This window comes from Cetorhinus maximus, chromosome 11 (genome assembly GCF_964194155.1).
Source record: "Cetorhinus maximus chromosome 11, sCetMax3.hap1.1, whole genome shotgun sequence".
NCBI lineage: Eukaryota > Metazoa > Chordata > Chondrichthyes > Lamniformes > Cetorhinidae > Cetorhinus > Cetorhinus maximus.
In genome coordinates, this window is record NC_135889.1 from 39,681,364 (window position 1) to 39,707,202 (window position 25,839).

Here is a 25,839-nt window from a genome sequence, read left to right on the forward strand (position 1 = left end):
GGACTCGCCTAAACTACCTTCAAATGTCTGGGAGGCAGCGCCAGCAACCACTGCGGTACTCTGGGGCCATCATTGATTTATTTGCTGCACTTCAGTATGAGCTGAAACTCAGGGCTTTGATAGGCACTTAAAACCTGTGGCTCTGATCACCAATTTTGCACTCAACCTTTACACACCTAGATATTTTCAGGGATCCATTGGGATATGTGTGGGAGGGTCTCCCAGGCAGCAGCCCACTGCTACATCAAGGAGGTTTCAGAAGCCTTGTTCAGGAAGCCGGCGACCACATGTGCTACCAAAAGGACCCTAAAGGTCAGGTGGAGAGGACCATCGGCTTCAGAGCCATTGCTGGATTTCCACAGGTGCAAGGTGCCTAGACTGCAGGCATGTTGGCATAAAGGTTCCCACAAAACAGCCAGTGGCCTTCATCAACAGAATGGGCTTCCATTCCATTAATGTTCAACTAGTCTGCGACCATTTAAAGCACATCTTGCAGCTCTTCACAGTTCCCGGGAAATAGCCACGATGAACCTATACTCAGGCATTCCCAGGTGCCACAACTTTTCCAGCTCTCTGTTTACCTTCAAGGATGGATTCTTGGTTTCTTAAAGACATGGCTGCTTACGCCTGTGAGGAACCATCACTCTACTGCAGGGGAAAGTACAATGCCTGCAACGTGCCCATCTGATTGACCACTGAACAGACCATTGGCACTTCACAATCTGGATCCACCAGATATAGCACCTTTAACATAATAACATTTCCAGTAGCAGATAAGCTGAGACAATAGCTAAGTTGGGAGATGTTATAGAGCTAGAAAGAGACGGACTTACTGATGGTGTCAAATGTGACACCAAAGTTGAGAACAGACTGGTTTAGTCTAATACTCTTATCAGGGAGAGGCATGGAATCAATAATTAAGCAATGGAGTTTGGAGTAGAGACTGAAAACAATGGCTTCAGTCTTCCCAATATTTAATTGGAGGAAATTTCTGCTTAACAAATACAGGAGGTTGGATAAGCTGTCTGGTAGTTTAACAACAATGGAGAAGTTGAGAGAGGTGGTGGGGAGGTAGAGCTGAGTATCATTAGTGTACATGTGATGTCCCCGAAGGTCAGCATGTAGATGAGAAATAGGAGAGGGAAAAGATAAATGCTTGGGAGGGAGGGGGGTCACGAGAGGTAAGTTTCCAAGAGCAGGAAAATAAGCCATTGCAAGTGATACTCTGGCTACGATTAGATAAAAATGGAACCAGGTGAGAGAAGTTCCATCTAGCTGGACGACAGTGCAGAGACATTGGAGGTGTATGGTGTGGTCAGCCTTGTCAAAGGCTGGAGCCAGGTCAAGAAGGGCAAGGAGGGGGCTAGTTTGCCTTTGTCACAGTGTAGTAATTATAGTTTTGATAAACTTGGGACTGTAGCTTTAAGAATAGTCCTGTGTTGTAAGATCTCATGATCTCTGTAAACCAATCAGTTTGTAGTGCGGGGAAACTCTAGGAGGGAATTCTCCTTTAGATATAGAGCTAGATGTACACATGTAGCTGCTGCTGTTGCCTTATAAATAAAGTTCAATGTTTCCACCAAGAAAATTTGCCTGCAAAATCAACTCTTTAACAAACTGGCGACGAGGATAAATCAGATCTGGTGCTGTCCCTCGCCCAGTGATTGTGAGTATCTAAAATAATTTTTAAAAAGGAAGATATACTCATCCGAGTGTATACTCATCTGCCACACTTTGGCATAATTGATCCCCATGAGCCATCCACAGAGGATTGGTGTCAATGTAGAACGCCTTGGATTCTACTTTCAAGCCAACAAAATCATGGGGAAGGAAAAGAGGAGAGCAATTCTCCTAAGTAATTGTGGGAGTGAGCCCTACAATCTAATTCATAGCTGACGGCCTCCAGTGCTCCTGATTCAAAGATCTTCAGTACATTGGTAGCCCTCGTTAAAGGACATTTTCAACCCAAATCCTCAGTCACAATGCAGAGGTTCAGGTTCAATTTGTGGATTAGAGCCCCGGGGGAGACCATTGCTATGTACGTGGCGAAATTAAAGCAACTAACGGAATATTTTGATTTCGGTGAAACCCTAAGGGATATGCTCAGGGATTGTTTGGTCTGTGGTGTGTAAGATGATGCTATTCAGTGAAGATTGTTGGCTGAAGCGGATCTTAATTTTAAGAAAGTGTTGGAAATAGTGCTTATGATGGAAAGCGCTCTAAGAGATTCACAGGCTATTCAAGGTGCACAAAATGGCGCCATTTTCTAAATGGGTGGGGGGGGTGGAATGGTCAGCCAAGAGTGGCGTGAAAAGCCAGGGGTCTGCCGTGAAACGGGAAACATTCCCCGCTAGCCAAAAATTTAGAGGAATCAGCTCAGCAGCAAATTCAAAAACTAATTGTCATCACAGAGGGAACAATCATACTCCTAAAGATTGCCAATTTAAACAGGCGGAGTGCTATTTTTGCCATAAAAGAGGGCACATATTGAAAAGTTGCAAAGCAAGATTAAGATAGGCTTCCAGGCAACAAACAAAGTCAAATGAAGTTTATAATGTGGAAAAACCAGAAACAACCAATTCTGATATTTATTCCTTATTTGGTGTAAAAGTAGGAGCCAATCACTGTGACTTGGCAGGTGAATGGGAAGCCCTTAAAAATTGAAGTAGACACTGGTGCTTCTATCACTGTAGTAGGAGAGCACACCCTTCAGATATGTAAATAAAGGTGCTCAACAATTAAATTTGGATCAAACTTCTGCCAAATTGAAAACTTATAAAGGCGAAGCAATCCAAGTAAAGGGTATTACCACTGTACCTGTTTATTATAAACACCAAACAGCACAACTTCCAGTGATGGTATTAGAAGGCGAAGGATCAAGCCTTCTAGGTTGTAATTGGTTGAGGGAAATTAACCTGGAATGGCGAGTGAGATTTCAGAAGGAAGCAGGAAGAGTTCCTGAGTTGGAAAGGAAACAAGGCAAGGTACTTTGGAAAGAGACTGGAGAGTCCAAGGACCGCAACAGGATGAAAGGGAAGTGTGTCGCCATTCAGAACCTGAAGAAATGAAGACTGCCCTTAACAGCAGCATGGAAGAACAGCAGAAGAAACTCAAAGAAACTCTGCTGAATTACAGAATTCAAGATGAAGCAAGTGAACTTCGCAAAGAAAAGGAAAACCTGTTCAAAGACCTTCACACACTACAAGAGTCCCTCAGGTCAAAGTTTGTACCTCTAGAAAATCACAGAAAGAAACCGGAAGAATTTGAAGGCAAAAGCAAAATACTGCGGATGCTGGACATCTGAAACAAAAACAAAATTAGCTGGAAAAACTCAGCAGGTCTGACAGCATCTGTGGAGAGGAAGTCAGAGTTAATGTTTCGAGTCCGTATGATTCTTCATCGGAACTGAAGAGAAATAGGAATGAGGTGAAATATAGGTTGTTTAAGGGGGGTGGGACAGGTAGAGCTGGTTAGAGGGCCAGTGATAGGTGGAGGCAAAGGAGAGATTGCCAAAGGTGTCATAGACAAAAGGACAAAGGGGTGTTAACGGTGGCGATATTAGCTAAAGGACGTATTAATGGTGACATTAAGGGTAGAAAGCAGGATGAGCAAGTGACAGATGGCCCTAGTGGGGGTGGGGTGGGAGGAGGGGATCAAAATAGGTTAAAAGGTGGAGATAAAACAATGGATAAAACAATTAGCACATCCTTTAGCTAATATCACCACCGTCAACACCCCTTTGTCCTTTTGTCTATGACATCTTTGGCAATCTCTCCTTTGCCTCCACCTATCACTGGCCCTCTATCCAGCTCCACCTGTCCTACCTCACCCCCCTTAAACAGCTTATATTTCACCTCATTTCTGTTTCTCTTCAGTTCTGATGAAGCGTCATATGGACTCGAAACGTTAACTCTGTCTTCCTCTCCACAGATGCTGTCAGACCTGCTGAGTTTTTCCAGTTATTAGAATTTAAAGGCACTCTGAACAAGCTGAAGAACCAGTTGGCAGTGAAGATCCAGCAATGTTCAAGGTCCAGGAGGAAGCCAACAGATACAAGAAGGAGATAGAGCTGAAAGATCAGCTGAATGAAGTTAAAGAGGCCTTTAAAGGAAAAGCCATGGAACTTTCCAAGGTGCAAGTAGATAATAAAGTCATGGGTAGCTTAACCACTAAACTAAGACAAGTTGAGATTTCACCTGAGAGGAATCTGGCCATTGTGAAGTCAAAATGAAGGACGAGACTAAACTCTGTGGTAGAAAGAAGAAGACAAGATGGAAGAAGGTTCTGAAAAGACAATGAACAGCCCCCCACACTACTACAAGTGCAGCACCTGCAGAGTTACTGATGAGGTGTAATCTTCGAACAAGACCAAGCCTGATACTTCCCAATTTGGAGGGGAAGGTGGAGAAAAGTCGAGGGAAACCAAAAAGCGACTCATAATTTGCATAGTCATGAGCAAGAATTTACTGTTGGTGAAGCAGTATATGTAAGGAATTTCATTGGAGGACCAAAGTGGTTATCTGGTAAAGTAAGCTCTGTGACCAGACCCCTGCGTACGATGTAGAAGTGGAAGGCCTGATCACCCGCAAGCACGTGGATCATTTAAGAAGGGAGATTCCCCAAGAGAATTATGTTCCACCTGTAACCATTGTTGAACCTGTGATTCCTGTTAAAGTTGTTGACCCAAGGGTAGACATGCCAGATGTCTCTGTCAGGATGGATGATACTGAACTGCCTGTGCCTAATGAGGTGCCTGAAGTTAATGCGGTTCCAGAGACTGTGGTTCCTGCAAAAGTTTCGGAAGTCATGGAGTTATGACATTCCACATGGATCAGGAAACCACTGAACTTATAATTTCATGACCTGTGTGAACATTGTAATGTCATGAGATAAATTTCCTTTTAAATACAAAATGTACAGAAAAGTTAAAGGGAGAGGAATGTAGCAATTATAGTTTTGATAAATATAGGAAAATAGCTTTAAGAATAAGTCTGTTTTAAAATCACATGATCTGTGTAAACCAATCAGTTTGTGGCATGGGGAAACTTCAGAGGGAGTTCTTTAGTTATAGGGCTAGGTGTACACATTTACCTGCTGCTGTAAAGTACAATGTTTCCACCAGAAAAAGTTGCCTGGAAAATCAACTCTATGACACACAGTCACATAGGATAAAAGCAAAATATTGCGGATGCTGGAAATCTGAAACAAAAACTGGAAAAACTGTGGAGAGAAAGACAGAGTTAATGTTTTGAGTCCGTTGACTCTTCTTCACCTTCATCTGTCCCACCTTCTAAAACAGTATATATTTCACCACATTTCTACTCTTTAGTTCTGAAGAAGAGTCATACGGACTCGAAACGTTAACTCTGTATTTCTCTCCACAGATGCTGTCAGACCTGCTGAGTTTTTCCAGCAATTTTTGTTTTTGTTCCAGTCACATAGCATGTTGTTTATGGCTGAATTTTGACTATAAAGGTGCTGTATAAATGCAAGGTATTGTTTATGTATGAACTTAGCCAAAGAAAAGACACCTTGGACGAGCCATTGGCTGAAACTACTTTTAATTCAAAATTATTTATCCAGGATCATTTAAAATAAAGACACAAATTTCTGCATGTTTGAAAGTATCTCAAGCTTCTGTTGAACAGTTGATTTAAATTTAGCTCTATTTGGGCTCATGGTGCCTTGGGTGTTTGCATCGCTCGGAGATAACTTATTCATGTCCTGTTTTACAAGGGGCAAAATTTTTAGCTTGGCGGGCAGGCGCACGCCCGACCCGCTCGAGCGTAAAATGGCATGTGTTGACATCGGCTGAGAGTCCCGACGTCAATGTGCCGGAGTTGGCTGTGCGTCTGCCTACAATTAAAAGGCCTGTTAAAGCCATTAAAGGATCAATTGAATAGAATTTTTTGCTGCCCGGCCAACCTTACAGTTGGCGGGCAGAGGAAAAGGCCAACTGGCCTTTGCATTTTTTAGGAAACCTCATCGACAGGCGGGATATGGTTTCCTTAAGCAAATAAAAATAAAATAAAAAATTTAAAATTTAATTAATAACATGTTCCTGCTTATGTGACAGAGTCACATGAGGGGACGTGTTTTATTATATTATTTATTTCTTTATTTATTTTTGAAATGCTTTATCCCCCTGAGGCAGGTTTGTGCCTCAGGGAGATTATGAAGTGCGTACTCATGCGCATGCACGAAGGTCACGTTTGCCCTCCTCTCCTCCTCTCTCCCTCCCCCCCCCCTCACCACACAGCAGCGCTGAGTGCTGCCGCTCGTGTTTCATGTTGGGTGGGCCTTAATTGGTCCGCCAGTGTGAAATTGCCTTCCAGCCTCGATCGCGGACAGCAGTCGGCTTCCTGACCACCCCTGCCTGCCCCCGCTGACCCCGCCCGATAACAGTGAAATTCTGCCGAAGATGTTTGGAAATTGTACTCTAAGCCCTGACTCATTGTCATTTGGGAGAATTATTCAGTTCTTAAGTTTGTGTGCCCACCATTCAATCCATCTGAAGTTTTACCCTTAAGAGTAATTCCAATTTCATTTGGGTCACAAAGTTGTTCCAATTTATCACCCAGCATACAACCTAGAGCTGGCATTTTGAACTCACATAGAATAATTAGGGAGTCCCAACTGTTTTCATTTCTATGATGCAAGGACACAGGAAAACCAGTAACCAAGCAGTGGATAGTTAAATTGAATAATCAATATATTCTTCACTGCTATCATCTTTCAAATAAATTGAACAGGTTGAGTCGAAGGTTACCATTAGCTGTTTCATGTCTGCCTCCAGGGTTTTGATCATCCAGGTTTCAATTAATTCTTAAGGCTGCTAAATCAAGGAATTTTCACATTATTAAATATATAGTCCAGATATCACAGCAGCCTACAACAATATTTTTTGACAGACTGGGACTGGTGTGTATCCCTTCTAACCCCACCCCCCCCTCTAAATTTGTTTACTTTGTTATACAGTCTACATCACTTCTAGCTGGAGGATCGTGTTAACACCAAGCACTTGCTATAAGTGGTCGACTATAAAACCATGAAAGCTCCAGATGCTCTCGAGAGGATTTGCTATGTATCATTAAAATTTACTGAGTAAATCTAAGCATGCAAATAGTTGTTTGATAGTACAGAGCTTGAGTATTGCTGAAAAAAGACATGTTGTTGAAGCTTTTCACCTTGCACTCATCAGGACAATTTGCAAGAATAAATAATATAATAATGAAAACAGGCGCTTATTTCAACTAAACAAAACAGGCGACAGCTATTCTCTGGTTCATTCGCCAGGGCAATGCCTTGATCAATCAGAGCCAACCTGCCTGTTTTGAATTTAAACAAAGCTTAGCAGTTAACTGTCAGTCATCAGTTAACTGGTGCATTCTCCATAGCAATGGCTGTAACAAGCAGACTCCACTTGCCAATCAATCAGCACTTTGTTCTCATGAAGTATAAATTGTTATCCCTTTAACATTGGTATTCTTGCAAATTGTCCTGATGAGTGCAAGATGAAAAGCTTTTACAACATGTGTCTTTTTTTCGGCAGTACTTCAATCTAAGTGCGTTAAAGGGGGCAGCATATGACAGAAATAAAAACAGAAAATGCTGGAAATACTCAGCAGGCCTGGCAGTATCTATGGAGGGAGAAGCAGAGTTAAAGTTTCAGGTTGTTAAGCTTCATCAGAACTGGGAAAAGATAGAAATGTAATAGTTTTTAAGGAGTTGAAATAGGGGAGGGTGGAAATAAACAAAAGGAAGGTCTGTGATAGGGCGGAAGACGGGAGACATTAAATGACGAAATAGTTGGGGCGAGAGGTAATAGGACAAGTAAAGATACAAAAAATGTGTCCCGCGGAGGTTTAAATGGCAAGATAATGAACAGCTGCTGTCTTAAAGCAAAAACGAGAAAGGTAAGGCCAAGACCAAAACCTGAGAATACAATTAGACAAAAAAAGACAGGTGGGGGGAGGGGTGGGTGGTGCGTGGGGAGTGCATGTGAGATTACAGTCTGAAATTATTGAACTCAATGTTGAGTCCAGAGCCCCAGAATCTGCAGTATTTTGCTTTTATATTAGCACATGGCAGATGGTGGAGGATGAATCAAATATGCCAAACAAAATAGTGCAGACAAGTGTCAATTTTAATGTATTTATCCCATCGCCTTAATGATTCAAATTCCATGATTCAATGGCAGCAGCAGCAGTTCAAGAACTCTGAAATTGACCAGCTGAATTTTTCCTTGCAGCACTGGCACTTGAACCTCTTTTGAGTAAATTTCATATGATAAGGACACCTTTCTTTACAGTTTATTTATTCCTTTCAACCTATAACTTTAACAATCATAACCATTAAATGGCAGGCGAAAGGAGAGTAAATAATTCAGGTAATCGCGCTTTATTGAGGTACGAAGAGCTTACTTAATGGCCCAATATAGCCGGCATGTTTAATACATTGTAATTGATTTCTATGGTGATAGAAAATTGTCATTGTAATTTCGCAGTATAGATGGCTGCCAAAAGCGTGGGCAGCATAAATAGTGGACATTGTACTCCTAAAGTGTGGGAAATGAAGAAGAAATATAGCTTATCTATCTTGCATGGTCTTCAAAGATTTTACTTACGGGTAACCTATCATTGTTCACTGAACAATAATAAAGAGATGATTAATTGGAACAAAGAACCTCAGTGGTTCTTTCTGGAGTATAATGTTATATAAAACTGAAGTGTTGAACTATTTTATTCAATGTAATTATTTTAGTCCTGAGATTGCAATTCTTGCCAGCATGATCCTTTTTTTGAATGTCTTGCTTTGTTTATATTCATATTCTTCCCTAAAACATATGAAATGAAACATGTCAATGACTTAACAGCAGTTCAGAAATTAATATTGAATTATTTAACATTATCTACTCTTTAATAGTGACATTTTGATAGATAAACATGGAAGACGTGACAGTTTCTTATTACTGTTTAACATAAGCTGTTTTTAGAAAATTGAAATTTGTAGTACAGAAGACAATTGTTTATGTCTATGGGCAGAATTTTCCTGTTGGTGTGCAGGGGTGGGCCCCGCACGTTCACGCGTAAAAAGACGCGCGGTGACGTCTGGCGAGTGTCCCGATGTCACTGCGTGCCATCGCGATATTTTGTTGCGCGGCCGTACGATGATATCCACTGCGCGCCCACCATTAATTAACGGGCCACTTAAGGCACTTGACTCACCAATTGATGACGATTTTCCAGCACCCGTGCAATCTTCGGGTCGATGCAGGGGCGCAACGGGCAGGCGGGTAGGACACATTTGTATAAACCTCATCCACGGGCGGGATAAGAGGGCTCACTGGGGTCGCGAGTGTGCTCTCTCAAGTATTGATTTTTCAAAGTTATTGAAACTTGCCTGTGTGATCTGCAATACTTCAAAATGCATACCAGCTGCTTTGTCTGGACTCTTAACCATCAGGTCAGCACTCTGCAGTGAGGAATTTCTTTTTGGGGCCTGCAGATTTAAGGAAGCCTTCCCTTAGCCTGGGAATGTGAGTTGAACTGTCCACTGGAGGCACCTCCTCTGAGGAGGAAGGGAGGGCTAGAAGGGGGAGGAGGCCAGGAGTGCACATTCAGCCTCCAGGGGAGCTACCTTTGGGAGGACAGGTGCAGGCACAAGGGGTGCAGGGTCAAGAGGTAGACCAAGGTGGAAGGGGCCACAGAAGATGCCACTATCCTGCTGCCAGGGTATACAGGCAGCAAAGCAGCTACCTCAATATGTCTGAGGTGCAGTGCCTAAGGAGGCTCCGTCTCTCAAGGGAGACAGTCAACTATATCTGTCAGATGATTGGCCCTGAGACCTCCGCTAACTCTGTGGGTGGACACACCACGCCAGTGGCTCTAAAGGTCACAGCTGCCCTCAACTTCTATGCCTCTGGCTCCTTCCAAGGGTCAGTGGGTGATCTTTGCGGTGTCTCCCAATCAGCTGTCCACGCTTGTGTCAAGCAGGTTACAGATGCTCTGTTCGGACAGGCATTGACCTTCATCCACTTCCATTGGGACCTGGCAAGCCAAACACAGCGAGCCAGAGGCTTCGCGGCCATTGCTGGCTTCCCCCGCATCCAGGGTACAATAGACTGCACACATGTGGCCATCAAGGCGCTAGCAGGTGAGCCCGGTGCCTTCGTCAACAGGAAGGGCTTCCACTCCATGAACGTGCAGATAGTGTGTGATCACAGGATTCTGATTCTACAAGTCTGTGCAAGGTGCCCAGGGAGCTCCCACGACGCCTACATCCTCAGACACTCCCAGGTGCCAGGGCCCTTCAGTGCTCCGGCTCGGCTTGATGGATGGCTGCTTGGTGACAAGGGCTATCCCCTCAGAAGATGGCTCATGACGCCTCTCCACCATCCAAGAACAGAAGCTGAGCAGTGGTACAATAGGAGCCACGTCTCCACAAGGGCTGTGGTGGAGAGAACCATCTGTCTTCTTGAGATGCTCTTCCGATACCTGGACCGCTCAGGGTGGGGGGTGGGGGCACACTCCAGTAGCCCCCAGATCGTGTGTCACAGATAGTGGTTGCATGCTGCGCTCTCCACAATCTTGCGCTGGAAAGGGGGGGGGATGCAGTGGACAATGAAGACGTTGGCGCAGTGGCTGCGGCTGCACACGATGAGTCCATCAGTGAGTCCGAGGATGAGCACGCACAGGGAAATGCTGAGGGGGTAGACGCTGACCGGGTATACTCCAGGGAGGCAGGGACACCCAGGAGGCTTTAATCCAACGACCCTTCAGCTAGCACACCACAGATGGACCTCCAGGACAAGCCTGGGCAGTAGGCTCCATGCTCAATACATAAGTGCCAAATCTGCCAGGTTAGGAACAGTAACTAAGGGCCTTGTTAATAAAGCTGAATTTCCCACAAAGCACTTATAACATTTTTGGAAACCATGCACATGTAGAAGAAAAGAGGCACCCTCAGCCATGGTCACATGTCTGAATTTAATATGTCAAGCAAAGAAACTTAAGCCAAAAAAATGACAATAGTGTTCCAGTTCAAAGCAAATCATAAAGACCTCATCTCGGGCCAACACAAAAGTACCAGTGGTAAACCTGTGGCGCGCCTAAGATGCCTTATGTTTATGTTTCCGGGTGCTACGTCTTAGTGCTGCCCCATTGCTGGGAGAGGCATCTGAGCCTGCTGACTCTGCTGCCCTGTTGGCCTCGATGACCTTGGCGGTCATTCTCTGGTGCATGGAGTCTATGCTGGCCCGCCTGGGAGGGATCTGCAAGTTCCACAGCTGGCATCTCCCCAGTCGTCGCAGCCTCACCAATGCTATGGTCACTTGGAGAGGGGTGGAGAAGCTACCGCCCTCATCCGGAGCGCCCTGAGAGGTGCCCGCAGGGACGACAGGCAGCTGCTGTGCCGACGTGAGGTCGCTTCGGACCTCCCTGCTCACCATGGATGGATGGGCACCGAGCTGGGAAACCTTGTGCCCAGATGACTTCCCACCCTGGCACTGACCAGCTGAGGCCAATGCCGATATGAGGGCTTGCTGGTCAGAGCGCATCCCCAGGAAGCCCTGATAGGTCTCCTGGAGGAGCCTCTCCATGAAAGTCACCACTCTCTCCATGGAGGATGCATGGTGCTCGGTTATGTGGCTCATTGCTTCGGCAATTGTCTGTGTAGACTCCTCCACCATGGAGACCATGTCAAGCATAGCCTCATGTATCTCCTCCGGATGCTCCCGCACACCCAGCTGCATTTCCTGCCTCTGCTGCGTTTTGGATGACTCCAGGGGCACATCATCAGGCACTGACTGAGCATATGCCTGGTCCCCTGCAGCCCTCTGACTGTTGGCGCCATGGGCATTCTCTGCCTCTGCCAGCTCCTCCAGCGACTGTGAAGTGCCCTCACCGCTGTGCCCCGGGACACTAGCTGATGTTCTAGCTCCCACCGAGGTGCAAGTATCTGCGCTGGTGCCTGCCTGGCAGAGATGGTGTGACACTGGTGAGACTTCAGGGCCCTCAGTGTGAGAGGGGGCCTCTGTTGCTCCCCCTCCTGGCCCTGCTCAGCTGATGCTGAAAGGAAGAACAAGGAAAGTGGATCAGTTAACGTGGAGACAATGACAATGTGCATCCCTGTCTCCCGAATCATTATGCGCTCATCCTTCCATAAGCAGTGGTCAAGCCATGTTGCAAAATTAAACCACTTAACGTTCAGCACTGGTATGGCTGTTGGGAGAACAATGGTGACCTCACTGCTGGGCATACATACCTGGTCATGGCATCTCAGCCTCACTGACACCAGTGGACCTCTCCAAATCCAGGGCCTTCTGCTCAAACCGGCTGAGAATGGCTAACTATGAGAGAAGAGCATTGTTTTGTGCAAATTTTACATAGACTGTCTTCGCGCACAACCCATCCCAACCAGAGTGGGACATGTCAGGGCTCCTCATCCCACTGCTGCCGAAAACTCTCACAAAGGTGCTAAGCCTGTTCCCCACCCCTCCCACCGCCCCCCTTGGCTACATGCTGCTGACGTCACATTAGACACCACATGGTATACCCTTCTTTAGCAAGGAGGCGCAAGCATGTGGAGCGCAGAGAGCAGCATGCCACCTTGAAGCTCCCCTTCCAGCATGTGGTCACCCTGACTTGGACGTGTCCTGCAGTTCAAGCACAGTGCCTAGGTGCAGCTCCTCCAGATTGCCTCCAAAACATTCATGTGGGCTTCATGTACCACATGCTGCGGCCGCAGAACCCATCTCTTCACCACCCTCTCAGGCTGACCTCGGCATGGGCAGCATCTGCTGGCCCACCCAGCAAAGGACATGCCGTCAATGATTCAATGCAGTCACTAAACTCATACTTGGGTGGGGGACGTGCAGCGGTGGGGAAAGCTGACCTGCTGGGTTAAGTGACCAATGCCAACATTGTCCTCACCCTTCCAAAGCGCAACAAGTCGTTGAAGCGCTTGCAACACTGGATCCAGGTGCACCGCACCATGTTGCAGGAGCTCACCACCTCCGTCACCTCCTCCCAGGCACGTTTTGTCATGTTGGGGGGCCTGCTCCTCCTGTCCTGGGCAACCAGCACCTCCCGCCGTGCTGCCACCTCCTCGAGGAGGGCAGCAAGGCAGTCATCCAAGAAATTAGGGCCACACTGGCCCCCTGCCTTACCCTCTGGCCTGGCCTGCCCTGATGGCCTGCCCCCTGGTCTGGCCTGCCCCCTGGTCTGGCCTGCCCCCCAGCCTGGCCTCCCCCGATGGCCTACCCTCTGGCCTGGCCTTCCCCCATGGCCTACCCTCCGGCCTGGCCTCCCCCGATGGCCTACCCTCTGGCCTGGCCTTTCCCCATGGCCTACCCTCCAGCCTGGCCTGCCCCGATGGCCTACCCTCTGGACTTGCGTCACCTCCGTTGCCCCTCTGCAGAGCCCTTTGCCCAGCCATTGCGAGCAGCCCTTCCAAGGCTGCCAGGCTTTCCTTTATACAGGCTGCCAGGTCGCCATTGGACCCGGCAGACTGAGTGCGCCCGCCGCCACTTGCCTATTCCTCTGCACGGGAGTCGTGAATAATGCTGGGCGGGCCTTAATTGGCCCGCCCGTGAAAAATGGCAGCACGAACCCGATTGCGGACGGCGATCAGGTCTGCGCCCACCCGCTTCTGCTCCCGCTCTGTCCCACCGCCAGCCAGAAAATTCAGCCCTATGTTGTTTCTTTATTGGACCAATATTAAACAAACCCCACTTCGGTATTCCACTTATCCTGTATGTTCCTTTGCTTCTAATCAATGAAAGAGGAGTGTACTACGTAACCTAGGACACTTAGGTGGTATGTCTCTACCCTATGTGCTATTTCAAAAGTTTCTTGGGATGGCTCACGCCCACTGTTGAACTCTATAATATTATTCTAAATTTTAAAGCGCAAGGTATTTAGAAGTGTACCACTAGACATTGGTGCATTAATCCAGCTGTCACCTTTTCTTTATTTTATAGATTAGATCACAGATCAGAAGCATTGAAATACTTGAAAGATAGTTTTAGGTTGTCCTGGAATTATCTACTAGTATTTCACTGTTAAAGAAGTATGATGGTGCCCGTGGTTTCAGTAGCATTAACACACTTACCTTGTAGCCAATGACATTTTATTGTAAAGTGTTATCAGTTATTAATTCCATGTTTTTGGCTTCTAATTTTGCAGCGGTATTACTATTACATTAACCATGGAATAGACACAGAACACGTGGCTCCTATGGCAGACAGCTGGTTGGAAGATGTATTATCCTTGGTGCCATTCCATCTCAAAACACACACTGGTACCATTGAGTCTCTTTCAGATGAAATGAAAGAAGATTATCTTCTTAGTGTGAAGAAAGCCATAGGTACAGAATTATTTTAACTATTATAAGAAATACTGAAACTTCATGAGAAACTTGAGGTAATCAGTAAAGATTGCTTTAAACAAGATTTTAGTTCCATTGCCGAATAAAATAGATTTCCAATGGGATGGGGTTAGGGGGTAAGTTTGTGGCATTTATTATCAGAATTTAGTTTAAATGAGGTTTCACTATATTTGCACACTACTAGTATGCTTAATTTTTAAATTTGTTTTAACAAAGGAAAAAAGGTATGAAGAAGAAGCAGGGCACCTGCTGCTTGGATGAGACTAAATGAGTAGAGGAACAAAGAGACCTAGGGGTACTGATAACACAAATCACTAAAATAGCAATGCAAGCTAATGAAGCCATAAAAAAAGCAAACCAAGCACCAGTGCAATAGAATTGAAAAGCAGAGATGTTGTGTTAGGCTTTAATAGAAGCTTTGTTATTCCACATGGGAGTACCATGCACTGATCTGGTCTGAAATTTATAAGAAAAAAATTGAAGCATTGAAAAAGGTTCAAAACGGATTTGCAACAATTATGTCAGAACTGAGAGTATATAGGTATCAGAAAAAGCTGAACAGGTTGTGGCTCTTCAATCTAGAAAATAGAAGGTTGAGAAGTGACCTGACAGAGATCTTTAAGATGTTAAAAGAATTTGATAGGGTAGATGTAGATAAAATGTTTCCATTGTAGGGAAGTCCAGAAGGTCATAAATATAAGATAGTGTTGGGAACATTCGAACAAGGAGTAAGAGTAGGTCATTCAGCCCCTCAAGCATGCTCTGCCATTTAATAAGATCTTGGCTGATCTGATGGTAACCTGAAATCTGCATCCCACCTATCGCTGCTAACCCATCACCCCCTTACTTGTCAAGAAACTATCCACCTCTGCCTTACAATTATTCAAAGAGTCTGCTTCCACCACCTTTTCAGGAAGAGAGTTCCAAAGGCTCATGACCCTCTGAGTGAAATAATTTCACCTCATCTCTGTTTTAAATGGGTGACCCAATTATCTTATTACTATCTATTGGATATCAGCTGCGGCTCAGTTGCTGGCATTCTTGCCTCTGAGTCAGAAAGTTGTGTGCTCAAGTTCCACTCCAGGACTTGAGCACAAAAATCTAGTCTGACATTCCAGTGCAGTACTGAGGGAATGCTGCACTGTCAGAGACGGTATCTTTTGGATGTCCTCCTACATGGACACAAAGATCCCATGGCACTATTTCAAAAAAGAGCAGATCCCTGTCACTTGGCCAATATTTATCTCTCAATCAATATAACAAAAGCAGATTATCTGTTCATCATCACATTGCTGTTTGTGAGAGCTTGCTGAGTGTAAATTGACCACTTGCTTGCTGAATTACAACAGTGATTGCATTTTAAAAGCACTTTATTAATTATAAAGTGCTTTTGGATGCCCTGAGATCATGATAGGAACTATATAAATGCAAGCCCTTTTTCTTCAGATTGGGAATACAGGAGAAAATTCTTTACTCAAAGTGTAGTAAGAATTTGGAACATACAATCATAAACAGTAATTGAGGCAAATAGCACAGTTGCATTTAAGGGGTAGCTAGATAAACACAAGAGGAAGAAAGGAATATAAAGATATGCTAATTGGGTTAGATGAAGCGGGTTGGGAGGAGGCTAATGTGGTGCATAAACACTGGCATAGACCAGTTAGGTGAATAGCCTGTTTCTGTGCTGTATATTGTATGTAACTATGTACTGTAATGTCAATGGATGCTTTGGTGAGAGTTTTTAGAGAGTGACCAAATATAAGATTAAGCTAGAAGAACTAAATTTGCTCCCATTGGAGAAAATTCTGAAGGGTAATATTATTTATGTGTTTAAAAAAAGCGGACACTGATAATGTGAAGATAACCATAATTTAAATAAATTGGCTTGAACTGTGATCAGATACCTCAGTGCAAAACTAGCAAGCCTTAAGCAACTCCGGTGATTCAAATATATATCTTCCCTACCAACATACCTACCAACCATACGGAATGGACTCTTGCAAAATGTGGGACTGGAATTTTGGAGAAGACTGGCAGACACGAGGATTGGTAAAATCAGTAGGGGAGTCCGATATCATCCTGCTGCCATGGCGAATTACCAGCAGTAAGAACCACAGTGGCACAGCCGCCCACCAGGTGGCCCATTGTGCCAACTAAGGACAATCTCCTGCCCCTGCCAGTATGTTACTGGTATCGGGATGGGCCGTCACCATGTGGGTTCTTGAGGTGGGAGGGGGCCCTCCTTTGTGGTTGCTCCAGGATCCATGGCTGTCCTGCCGCTAAGGCACTGCTAATTGGGCTGGCAACTCTGGGAGGTGGACATCAGCCGTCAATTGGACATTGGCTGAGGCAGTAGCCTCTTAATTTACTGCCACTGGTAAAATGCCATCTAGGTCCCACTGCCTGCCAGCACAAGGTCAGGTCCCACTTTCGGTTTCAGTGGCAGGACATCTTGTGGAAAAATTCAGCCTGTGGTTTCTATTGATTAATTCCTTTTAAAAAGTAGGTGGATATCTAGTTAGGAAAATAAAGTTTATTATGATAACTATTGATACCCATGTCAAATATATATGATTTCTGCCTATAATCTATGGGAAATATTGTTTCTTGCGTCCACCTGGACCCTTGGAATGTCACCAGTGGAATGAACTCTGTTGGGCTGAATAATGTAGAATGCAATGTTAAATGAATACCCTGAAATTGTTGGTCCATTACCTTTAGGAATTAGGTAAAATTCTGTTCTTTGAATCTTTATCCATGTCTTTTCATCACCCCCACTTAAGAGATGAAACAAATGAAGAGTTTCAGACAATAGATTTCTTACACTAGCAGATGCTGCAAATCTGAAATTAAAACAGAAAATACTGAAAAGAGAGAGCTGGTTCTGATGAAGGATCTACGTCCAAAATATTTAATTTCACATTGTATGTTACGTGTTGAAGAATTGGACCCTTTCTCTTTCTAAACTTTCTTGAAAATGAGATACATTCCAAATACATTGTGTTGCTTTGAGTGATTTCTGACTTCTGGAAATGTTATTTAACATTAGTCAGGAATAGCACAAAAATATTTAATTGTATATTACGCGGCAGTTGGCTACACATGTGCAAATATTGATATGGAAATGACAATTTGAATATTTACAAATCATTTACAAATATATTTCTCACATTTTCAGTGGACTTTGTTTTAAGAGATCCCAGAGAGAAAGAGGAAGTCAAGAAAGAGCTCCCCATTCATCGTGCAGAGTAAGAAGGATTGTATGAAGTGGAATTATTACAAGTTTATTTACATATGACAATAGGAAGGATAAGTAGAACTTTGCGACAAGAATGTGTATTGCTTACATTTTTAAGGACTCGCCACAGCAGCTCAACTTACATATCTGTGGTACAAGATAACATATATGCAAAGGTTATTATTTGATAGCCTATGCATTTCTTATGAATATAAATAAATATAAAATTATGCACCTTTTCTTGTGTATTTCTCCTATTCTTTAGTTTAACCTGTGTCTTTCAGCTTATTTTCCACACTTTTTCTCTCTCTCTCTCTCTCTTGGGTTGTCTCACACTATGGGCGGAATGTTATCATCTTGGCAGGGATCCAGACAACGAGCCTGAAAGCTGGGGGCGACCCCACCTCGGCCATCCACAGGACACACGTCCGCATTTTAAGGGGTCAAACATTAATTGGTTGCATTGGGGATGCTGTCCCTTTAAAGGATGGCTGCTTGCCTCTAGGACCTGCCAGCCAATCAGAGGGCTAACAGCTCAGCAGTCTCAGCAGTGCTACCAGGAGTGATGGCCACTGCTGTGATTGCACCTGGAAAAAAAGGAAACCATGGGAGTACACCACCCTCCCAACCAGGTAAGTGGGGTCTCAAGGCACCAGGGCCAGTTTGGCAGGTCCCAGTGAGGTGGGGTGGAGGGGGAGAGGTTGGCGAGGGCCAAGTATCCAACTTTCTGGTGAGGTGCTTTGACTTACTTCTGGAAAAGTTAGTGGAACTCCTCTGACTTACTTTTGCCGGTTTTGGGTGAGCTGCTGCATTGATTCATTAGGTATGGGGTCTGAGGTTGCAGTGTCTCTGGATCTGCAACATGACCAGCAAATAGAGTGAGAACTGAAAAGACGGGCAGCTCTGCTAAGAGGGAGGAGGAGAAAGATTCTGCAAAGAAGTCCGCACTCACTATGGGGTTTTCAAGAGCACTTCTCCTATTTCAACCTCATCCAAAAGCAATGCCGGGTCCAACTCTAGTTCAACAAGGTCACGGAAGTGTGCCACCATCTTCAAACCGAGCTGGAGCCCGACATCGGGGTGAGGATCACGCGACCAGTGCCATTAAGGTCACAGTGGTGTTGAACTTTCGAGTGTCCTGATCTTCCCAGGTGGCCAATGGTGATATTCCAACATTTCCTAGTGCACCATCCATTGATGTATCTTGGAGGTAAGAGAGACCATGTTATGTTAGGAGAGCCGAATACCTCAGCAGAAAGAAGAGGATGAGAAGGAACATCACTTTGTCAGGATAGCTGGATTCACGTAGATGTAGGGCACCATAGACTGTACGAACATGGCTTTGTGGACACCCCTATGTCAAAAGGGAAAGGAATAAGAATCACAAAGTCTAACATTTTATAAATGTGCGGTTTCTGTGCCACTGTGCACAATACATCATGTTGGTGAATGCCTGCCATCCTGGCACTCAAAGCGACAATCCCTTCATTCTGAGGCAGTGAGCTTTTCCTGCCAACGTCTGGTATCCATGGAGAACCAGAGGGCGACTTCTCAGGGACAAAGGCTATCGCTTGTATACGTGGCTAATGACACTCTCCTGTCACCTGACCATGCAAGGACAATGTGCTTATAATGAGCAATGGAATCATCAGGAACATCGTGGAACAGACAATTGGCATGCTCAAGCAATGCTTCCAATGCCTGGACAGCTCAAGGGAACCCTCTAATAGACACTAGAGCCAAGTTTGTGATGGTCTGCTGCACCCTCCATGAGATTGCCATTGTGAGGGCACAGCCATTACCACCAGGAATTTGGAGGCCACCTTGGGAGGAAGAGGAGGAGGGGAGGAGGAAGGGCAATGCATCCTTCACCCCTTCACTCTGGATTGGCTGTCTGAGAGTACCTGCTGAGACTCTGATTTCTAAAAAGCTATAGCCCTTTACAACTATGGATCTATAATTCCTGCCATTACATCCATCAAAGACCCCCCCCCACCACCCCTCCTACCCACCTATCAGAATGTCCCATTACGATCTGGTTAGGGACCAGTAACTTTTTGTTTAAAGTAGACTTTAGGGGAATAAAGCTACGAGATTTCATGGTTTTAAACAATCAAATAAACTTTACTATACAAAGTCAGAAAATTAAAACAATTCACAATATTTATCTTACACCCTAACATTCGGAATTAACATACGGTAAATATGAATTACCAGGCAAACTATGGCTGGGCACACCATACTGCACATTAAATTGCAGAAGCGACCAAGCCAGGTCCCATAGATTTCTCAGCAACCCACCCAGATGTCAGTGGCCACTGTGAACCACAAACTTGTTAAAATACTGTCTCCCTCATGAGGGATTTTAACTCTTCACTTTCGAAGATCTAGCCTCTGAATTCCCCCAAAACCAGCTCTGACTCGGACTGCCTCGACGCCTGCTCACTGCCTGAAGGTTCAATCTCTTCTCCTGAGACTGTGTCCCACAGGATTCACAAAGCTGCACTCCTGCCTCTAAATACTGGCACACTTGCTACTCTTTCGCAAACCATTAGCTTTGCTAAGCTGGCAACACCCTTGGGGTTTTCCGACCCTCCAATTTCCAGGCTGCACCGAGCTATAAATGGATCCCAGGGCTTCTGAGCCCTAACCCTCTCAGCATGTCACCAGTGACATCTTCTCAGCTCCTCAGGACTTTGCTGAGTCCTAACTGTGGGGAGCCTGCTAACAATTCCCCAAGGCTTCTCTGTAAGCTGCAAACCACACTAGGTCTAAACTGCATTCAACCTCTCCCAGCAAAACGCACAGAAATTGAAATCAGAGAACCTTCTTAAGTTGCACTCATGTCCATGATAACATAGCCTTTTGGGGTTCACAGAATGGTTTTAAACTAATTTAGCTCTACCTCCCAAAACAAAATATCTCTTTGGACTGCTTCTTTGCAAGCAGTGTAGACATCACGTCTCCAGCTAAGTAATCCCACTTGCTGTTTTATGGCTCTTACCTTTCTAGCTGTTAACCCCTTAAATCAACATGGCCCCAACCTTTTAAGTGTGAAAGACTCCAAGTTGCTTTAGTTGCATTTATACCATTTTCTACAGTTAAACTTTAATCTTCCCACGCCTAAACCTTACCTCTAAAATATTGACATGATCCATGAACTAGATATTCATCAGAGTCTCCATTGGCCCACCATCCTACAATAAAAACCTCCTGAAGAAACCTTTTCATGAATATCTTTATTCAACAACAAATCCAATAATACAAACAAAACTGAATTATTCATCCCTGGCCATTATCTTATTGCCTGTCTTGTGGATACCTGTGCTAATGTTCCTATGCAGTGGCACCCCAGAGGCTGCAGCATGGCTGGTGGAAGGCTGCTGATGTTTGCAGGGGGAAGACTATAAATGGCCTTCAGGATTCCCTTTAGCTGCTTTGGGCTTGGAGAGCCCATCTTCGTATCGCACTACCTCCGCAGTCTGGGGCTGGTGCTCTGGGAGGCAGCAACATGGGCATTCACAGAGTGACGGTTGTCAGACCACATTTAGAATATTGTGAGCAATTTTGGGCCCCGTATCTCAGGAAGGATGTGCTAGCCCTGGAGAGGGTCCACAGGAGGTTCACGAGAACGATCCCAGGAGTGAATGGCTTAACATATGAGGAACGTTTGAGGACTCTGGGTCTATACTCGATGAAGTTTAGAAGGATGAGGGGGGATCTGATTGAAACTTACAGAATACTGAAAGGCCTGGATAGAGTAGACATGGGGAAGATGTTTCCTAGGAGAGACTAGGACCCGAGGGCACAGCTTCAGAGTAAAGGGAAGACCTTTTAGAACAGAGATGAGGAGAAACTTCTTTAGCCAGAGAGTGGTGAATCTATGGAATTCATTGCCACAGAAGGCTGTGGAAGCCAGGTCATTGAGTGTATTTAAGACGGAGAGAGATAGGTTCTTGATTGGTAAGGGGACCAAAGGTTACGGGGAGAAGGCGGGAGAATGGGGTTGAGAAACTTCCATCAGCCATGATTGAATGGCGGAGCAGACTTGATGGGCCGAATGGTCTAATTTCTGCTCCTATATCATATGGTCTTATGGACTTATGGAAGCACAAACATTATCATCCTAAGAAAGGAGAGCAAGCTTGAGCTCCACAATGCCACTGCCCCTCATACAGGGCAACACCTCAGCAATCCTTGTAATCTCTTGGAGCACAGATTGTATGATGGCTACGAGTGCCTGCATGCCTCTTTGAACATTGAGACCTGAGCCATGATGGCAGCAGTTTGAGCCTACATGGCAGCAAACATGGATCTCATTGCTGATGTGGAAACTTAGGCAGTGGCAATGAGACATTGGCTGGCTTCTGTTTGTGTTGCATCGGTAGCTGAAACAGCGACCACCAGACTCTGCATCATGGCTGGGTCCACTTGTGCTGTCATGGAGTTGGCCACTGTTTCCTTGGTGGAAAGGATGGTCTCCATGCTCTTCATGATGCCCTCCGCCATGTTGGTGCTGGGCTCCTTCTTGCTCCTTGACAGTGACACAAGGCTGTCAGGACTGCACTGAGCCTGAATCTATGCTAATCTCTTATGCCTGCACAGTGCTGGTATCTGGGCTGGTAGCTGCAATCATCAGTACCTCCACATCACTAATATGAGATTGCTGTCTCTCTTCTGCCTGGGTGTGCTGTGGGTGGACACATGGCAGTTCTTGTGTATCCAAAAGCATAAAATCAGAAGGAGGGGGGTAGAGTTGAGGTGGGTGGTGGGGTGTAACTGGTCCAAAGTCACACCATCTGCATCTTGCATGAGATGCCATATTGCTGAATCAGGGTACATTGAAAGTTGTGAAGGGCCATAAGGCAGTAATGTACTGTCATCATGAGGGGTCTCAATGATGTCTGATGCTATGAGCTCCGTCCTCATAGTGCACCACCTCCTCCTTGGGCTTAGTAAATGAAAGCGTGCCTGACCGCTGTCAGTTGTCTCCTGCTCTCTTCTGTTGTGTGCCACCTTGTCCTGCAAGGAAAATGTGAGTAATTGTGTTGTGCTTCCTTTGGTTGATGTGCCTTGCAGAGCCAAATAACTGGCAATATGTGGAGGTAGCAAGAGGTGAATGTGAGACTGGGATCAGTGGAAGTTGTATGAAGTGGAGTATGTGAATGTTAGGCCTGAGCCCTGGGTGATAGGGATTGTTGGTGGGTGGTGATGGGGGTGTGGGGGTGTGTACTGAGCATCATGAGATGTTATTGGTGCAGTGTGTAGGAGATGTCATGTACAGATGCATTCACTGACCTTCCTCATGAGATCATTAAAATTCTTCTGGCATTGCTACCAGGTTCTCGGACCAGATTCCAGGAATTGACCTCCTTGGCCACCTGCTCCCATTCCCATTGGAGGGAATTCCTAGAGGGCCTCCTGGTCCCTTGTGGAGACACCGTCTCTCTCCTCTTGATGACCCCCATCACTAAGGCTGTGCACAGTGCTCCATCTGTGAAACTCAGAACCCTCTGCCCCTTGTGTTCCATTTCCCTTGTTTGTATTTACAGAACATTCAGCACCAGTCTCCTGTGATTCAGGCAGCTTCCTATTAAGAACAGATTGCCTCCCAATGCTGCAGGCTGTCTGTAACATGTGCTAACCTTGCATGTTTTTAGGCCCTGCTAGAAGCATGCAGCCAGCCAGCAGTGATAGTCTGCATGCAGACATCCTTTAAATGAGAAGGCTGCGTGAGGTTTTTGCGCTGCCTGTCCAATAAGAATGGTCGCAAATTGTGACTGCCACTCCAGAAAGAAAGAGAGAAAAAAGACTTGCACTTATATGGTGACTCCCATGACCAGGAAATGCTTTAAAACCAATTAATTCCTATTGAAACCTAGGCATTGTTGTAATATAGGAAACATGACGGCCAACTTGCACACAGCAAACCCCCAACAACAGCTATGTGATAATGACCAGATAATCTGTTTTTGTGATGTTGACTGAAGATAAACATTGGCCTGGAGACTGGGAATAACTCCCCTGCCCTTCTTCAAAATAGTTCCATGTGATCTTTTATTTCTACCCAACAGGTCAGATGGGGCCTTGGTTTAAGATTTCATCTGAAAGATGGCATCTCAGATAGTGCAGCACTCCCACCGTACTGCACTGGTGTGTTAGCCTAGTTTTTTGGGCTCAAGTCCTGGAGAGGGACCTGAACCTGGAACCTTGTGACTTAGAGGTGAGAGTGCGGCCAAGTGAGCCACGCCTGACAAAATGGGAGCCGTTGAATTTTTCCCCCTTTATCTTGGATCGTTTTTCAGTTTCTTTTAGGTGAAGAAGTTGTCCCATCATTTTATACATTGCAAAAGTTAGTATGGACATTTTGTAATGAGACCTAAAGTATTGGGCTGGATCTTGCTGGAAAAATAAATTTGTGTTAATAATGCATGCTGTTATTAATGCACAAATCAGCCAGTTTGTTCATGAGATTAAGAGATTCACCGTGAGTTACAAATCTGCAGCTTGCTGGTCGATTTGCATTGTTCCACTATTTGCTTTGCACAAGTGGCATTTTGGCTTTAGCCTCTGCAATTTTTAAGAACTTGCTGGATTTCCACATTTATTACCCATTAAACTCACCACAGAATTTATGCTTTCTGTATGGAACAACTTCAGATGTTTCAACAAGGATTTTTTTCCTGTGATGCAAAGACTCAAGACAAACCAAGCAATGGAGAGTTAAGAAGTTGGTTGATTGCATTTTCTGCTACTTTATAGGGACACAACCCACAGAGGAGGTTAAAGGCCACTTCCAGGGAAGCTTTAAGCCTGGTTTCAATTCATAGCATTAGTAAGTGTGCAAGCTGGAATGTCTGCATACATATAGCAGACATTGCCTTCTAGATTTAACTGTAGAATGCAGCACCTTTAGTAGACAGCTAGTGTTATGGGTTCTCCGCAGTTGCCTTCTCTTTCCTGAATGATGCTGTTTCATTATGTTTCATGTGTGGATGATGCATAATAAAGAAGAGATAGACCATTTCCCTTGCAGTGTCTTCACTCATAGAATATGCATTCTTTATGTACTACAGTCATACCCATCCAATTCTGCAGGTCCTGATTTGGTGTTGTTTTATTGGAGCGGGCCATTAGAGGGTAGCCAGTTCCACTTTAACTTTTGGTCAAAATGGGTTGCTGCAGGTCCTAAAATTTCATACACTGGCAGAATAGAAGATCACTTCTGGCATTGAATAATCTGTACTACTGTGACAAGTTGTCAAGTGTTTGTAAAATACATGAATTAGCACTCCAGTGTCAGGACCCGTGGTTTATCCAGAAGCAATCAACATAGGCTTATTCTCACTACATGTAGGAGCACCATATTATTCAAAGAATGAAGAGACTACACATGATAGGTAAACTATCTTTTTATTCCTCTATATGCAGTAATCTGTTGTATAGATAATCAGCTTCCAGATATTTTGGCCTCGCATATAGGTGCAACTTTTTCCTTAATTCTTTCTGCCTTGCTTTTCATAAAGTTCTTGAAAACCTATCTGTCTACTATTCTTTTGACCATTGCTGAATTATTTTTCTGTTGCTGCTTAGTGCCTGTTTCTGTTGGTTTGAAGCAATGTGGAATGTTTGGTGCCCTATAAATATAAGTTCCTGTGAAATTCTATTCCATACATGTTGTTTTACTGATACAACAGGTAAACAGGCAACTTTACAACAGAACATTGGTGGAACAGATTTCAAGTTGATTTAGAATTTTATTATAGTTTTAAATGATAATCAATTTTATAATGGTCAGTACCTACTTGAAAATCTCAGTGGAATCCTAGGTTGATGAAATAATGATGTTTATGAATGCTTTGATGCCAGGAAAACTTACTCATGAAATTTAACTTTACACAAATTTCTCAACTTTTTTCATGTCTGCATCTTTGAAATTTTACCTTAAAGACCTAACACTGGACAAACTTTTGTGTAACCTATATTTCTTCGTATTTTTAAGGTTGGAAGTGGTACCAAAGCCATGGAACAAGTCATTTTTGATAGCACGCAACTTAATAAAGGCGAACCTTAATTCAGTGAATCCCACTATGTTGGCTGTCCTGGATCTCTGGCAATGTTCTTTTAAGTGAGTTCTTATACTAAAATGTATTCATTGTAAAATCTTCAACTGAAATCAGAAAACTTTCGTGCTTCTAGATTGCTTTTTCTTT

General features: G+C 44.6%; 1 protein-coding gene across 1 annotated transcript in view; it reads left to right on the forward strand.

The window, feature by feature from the left end:
• Positions 1 to 25,839, forward strand: part of dnah7 (dynein, axonemal, heavy chain 7) — a 614,695-nt gene that overhangs the window by 36,464 nt on the left and 552,392 nt on the right. The window contains exons 6-8 of the mRNA XM_078551851.1: positions 14,187 to 14,367; positions 17,567 to 17,636; positions 25,629 to 25,754. Coding sequence (XP_078407977.1) covers positions 14,187 to 14,367; positions 17,567 to 17,636; positions 25,629 to 25,754 — 377 coding nt within the window. The remainder of the gene's footprint in view (positions 1 to 14,186; positions 14,368 to 17,566; positions 17,637 to 25,628; positions 25,755 to 25,839) is intronic.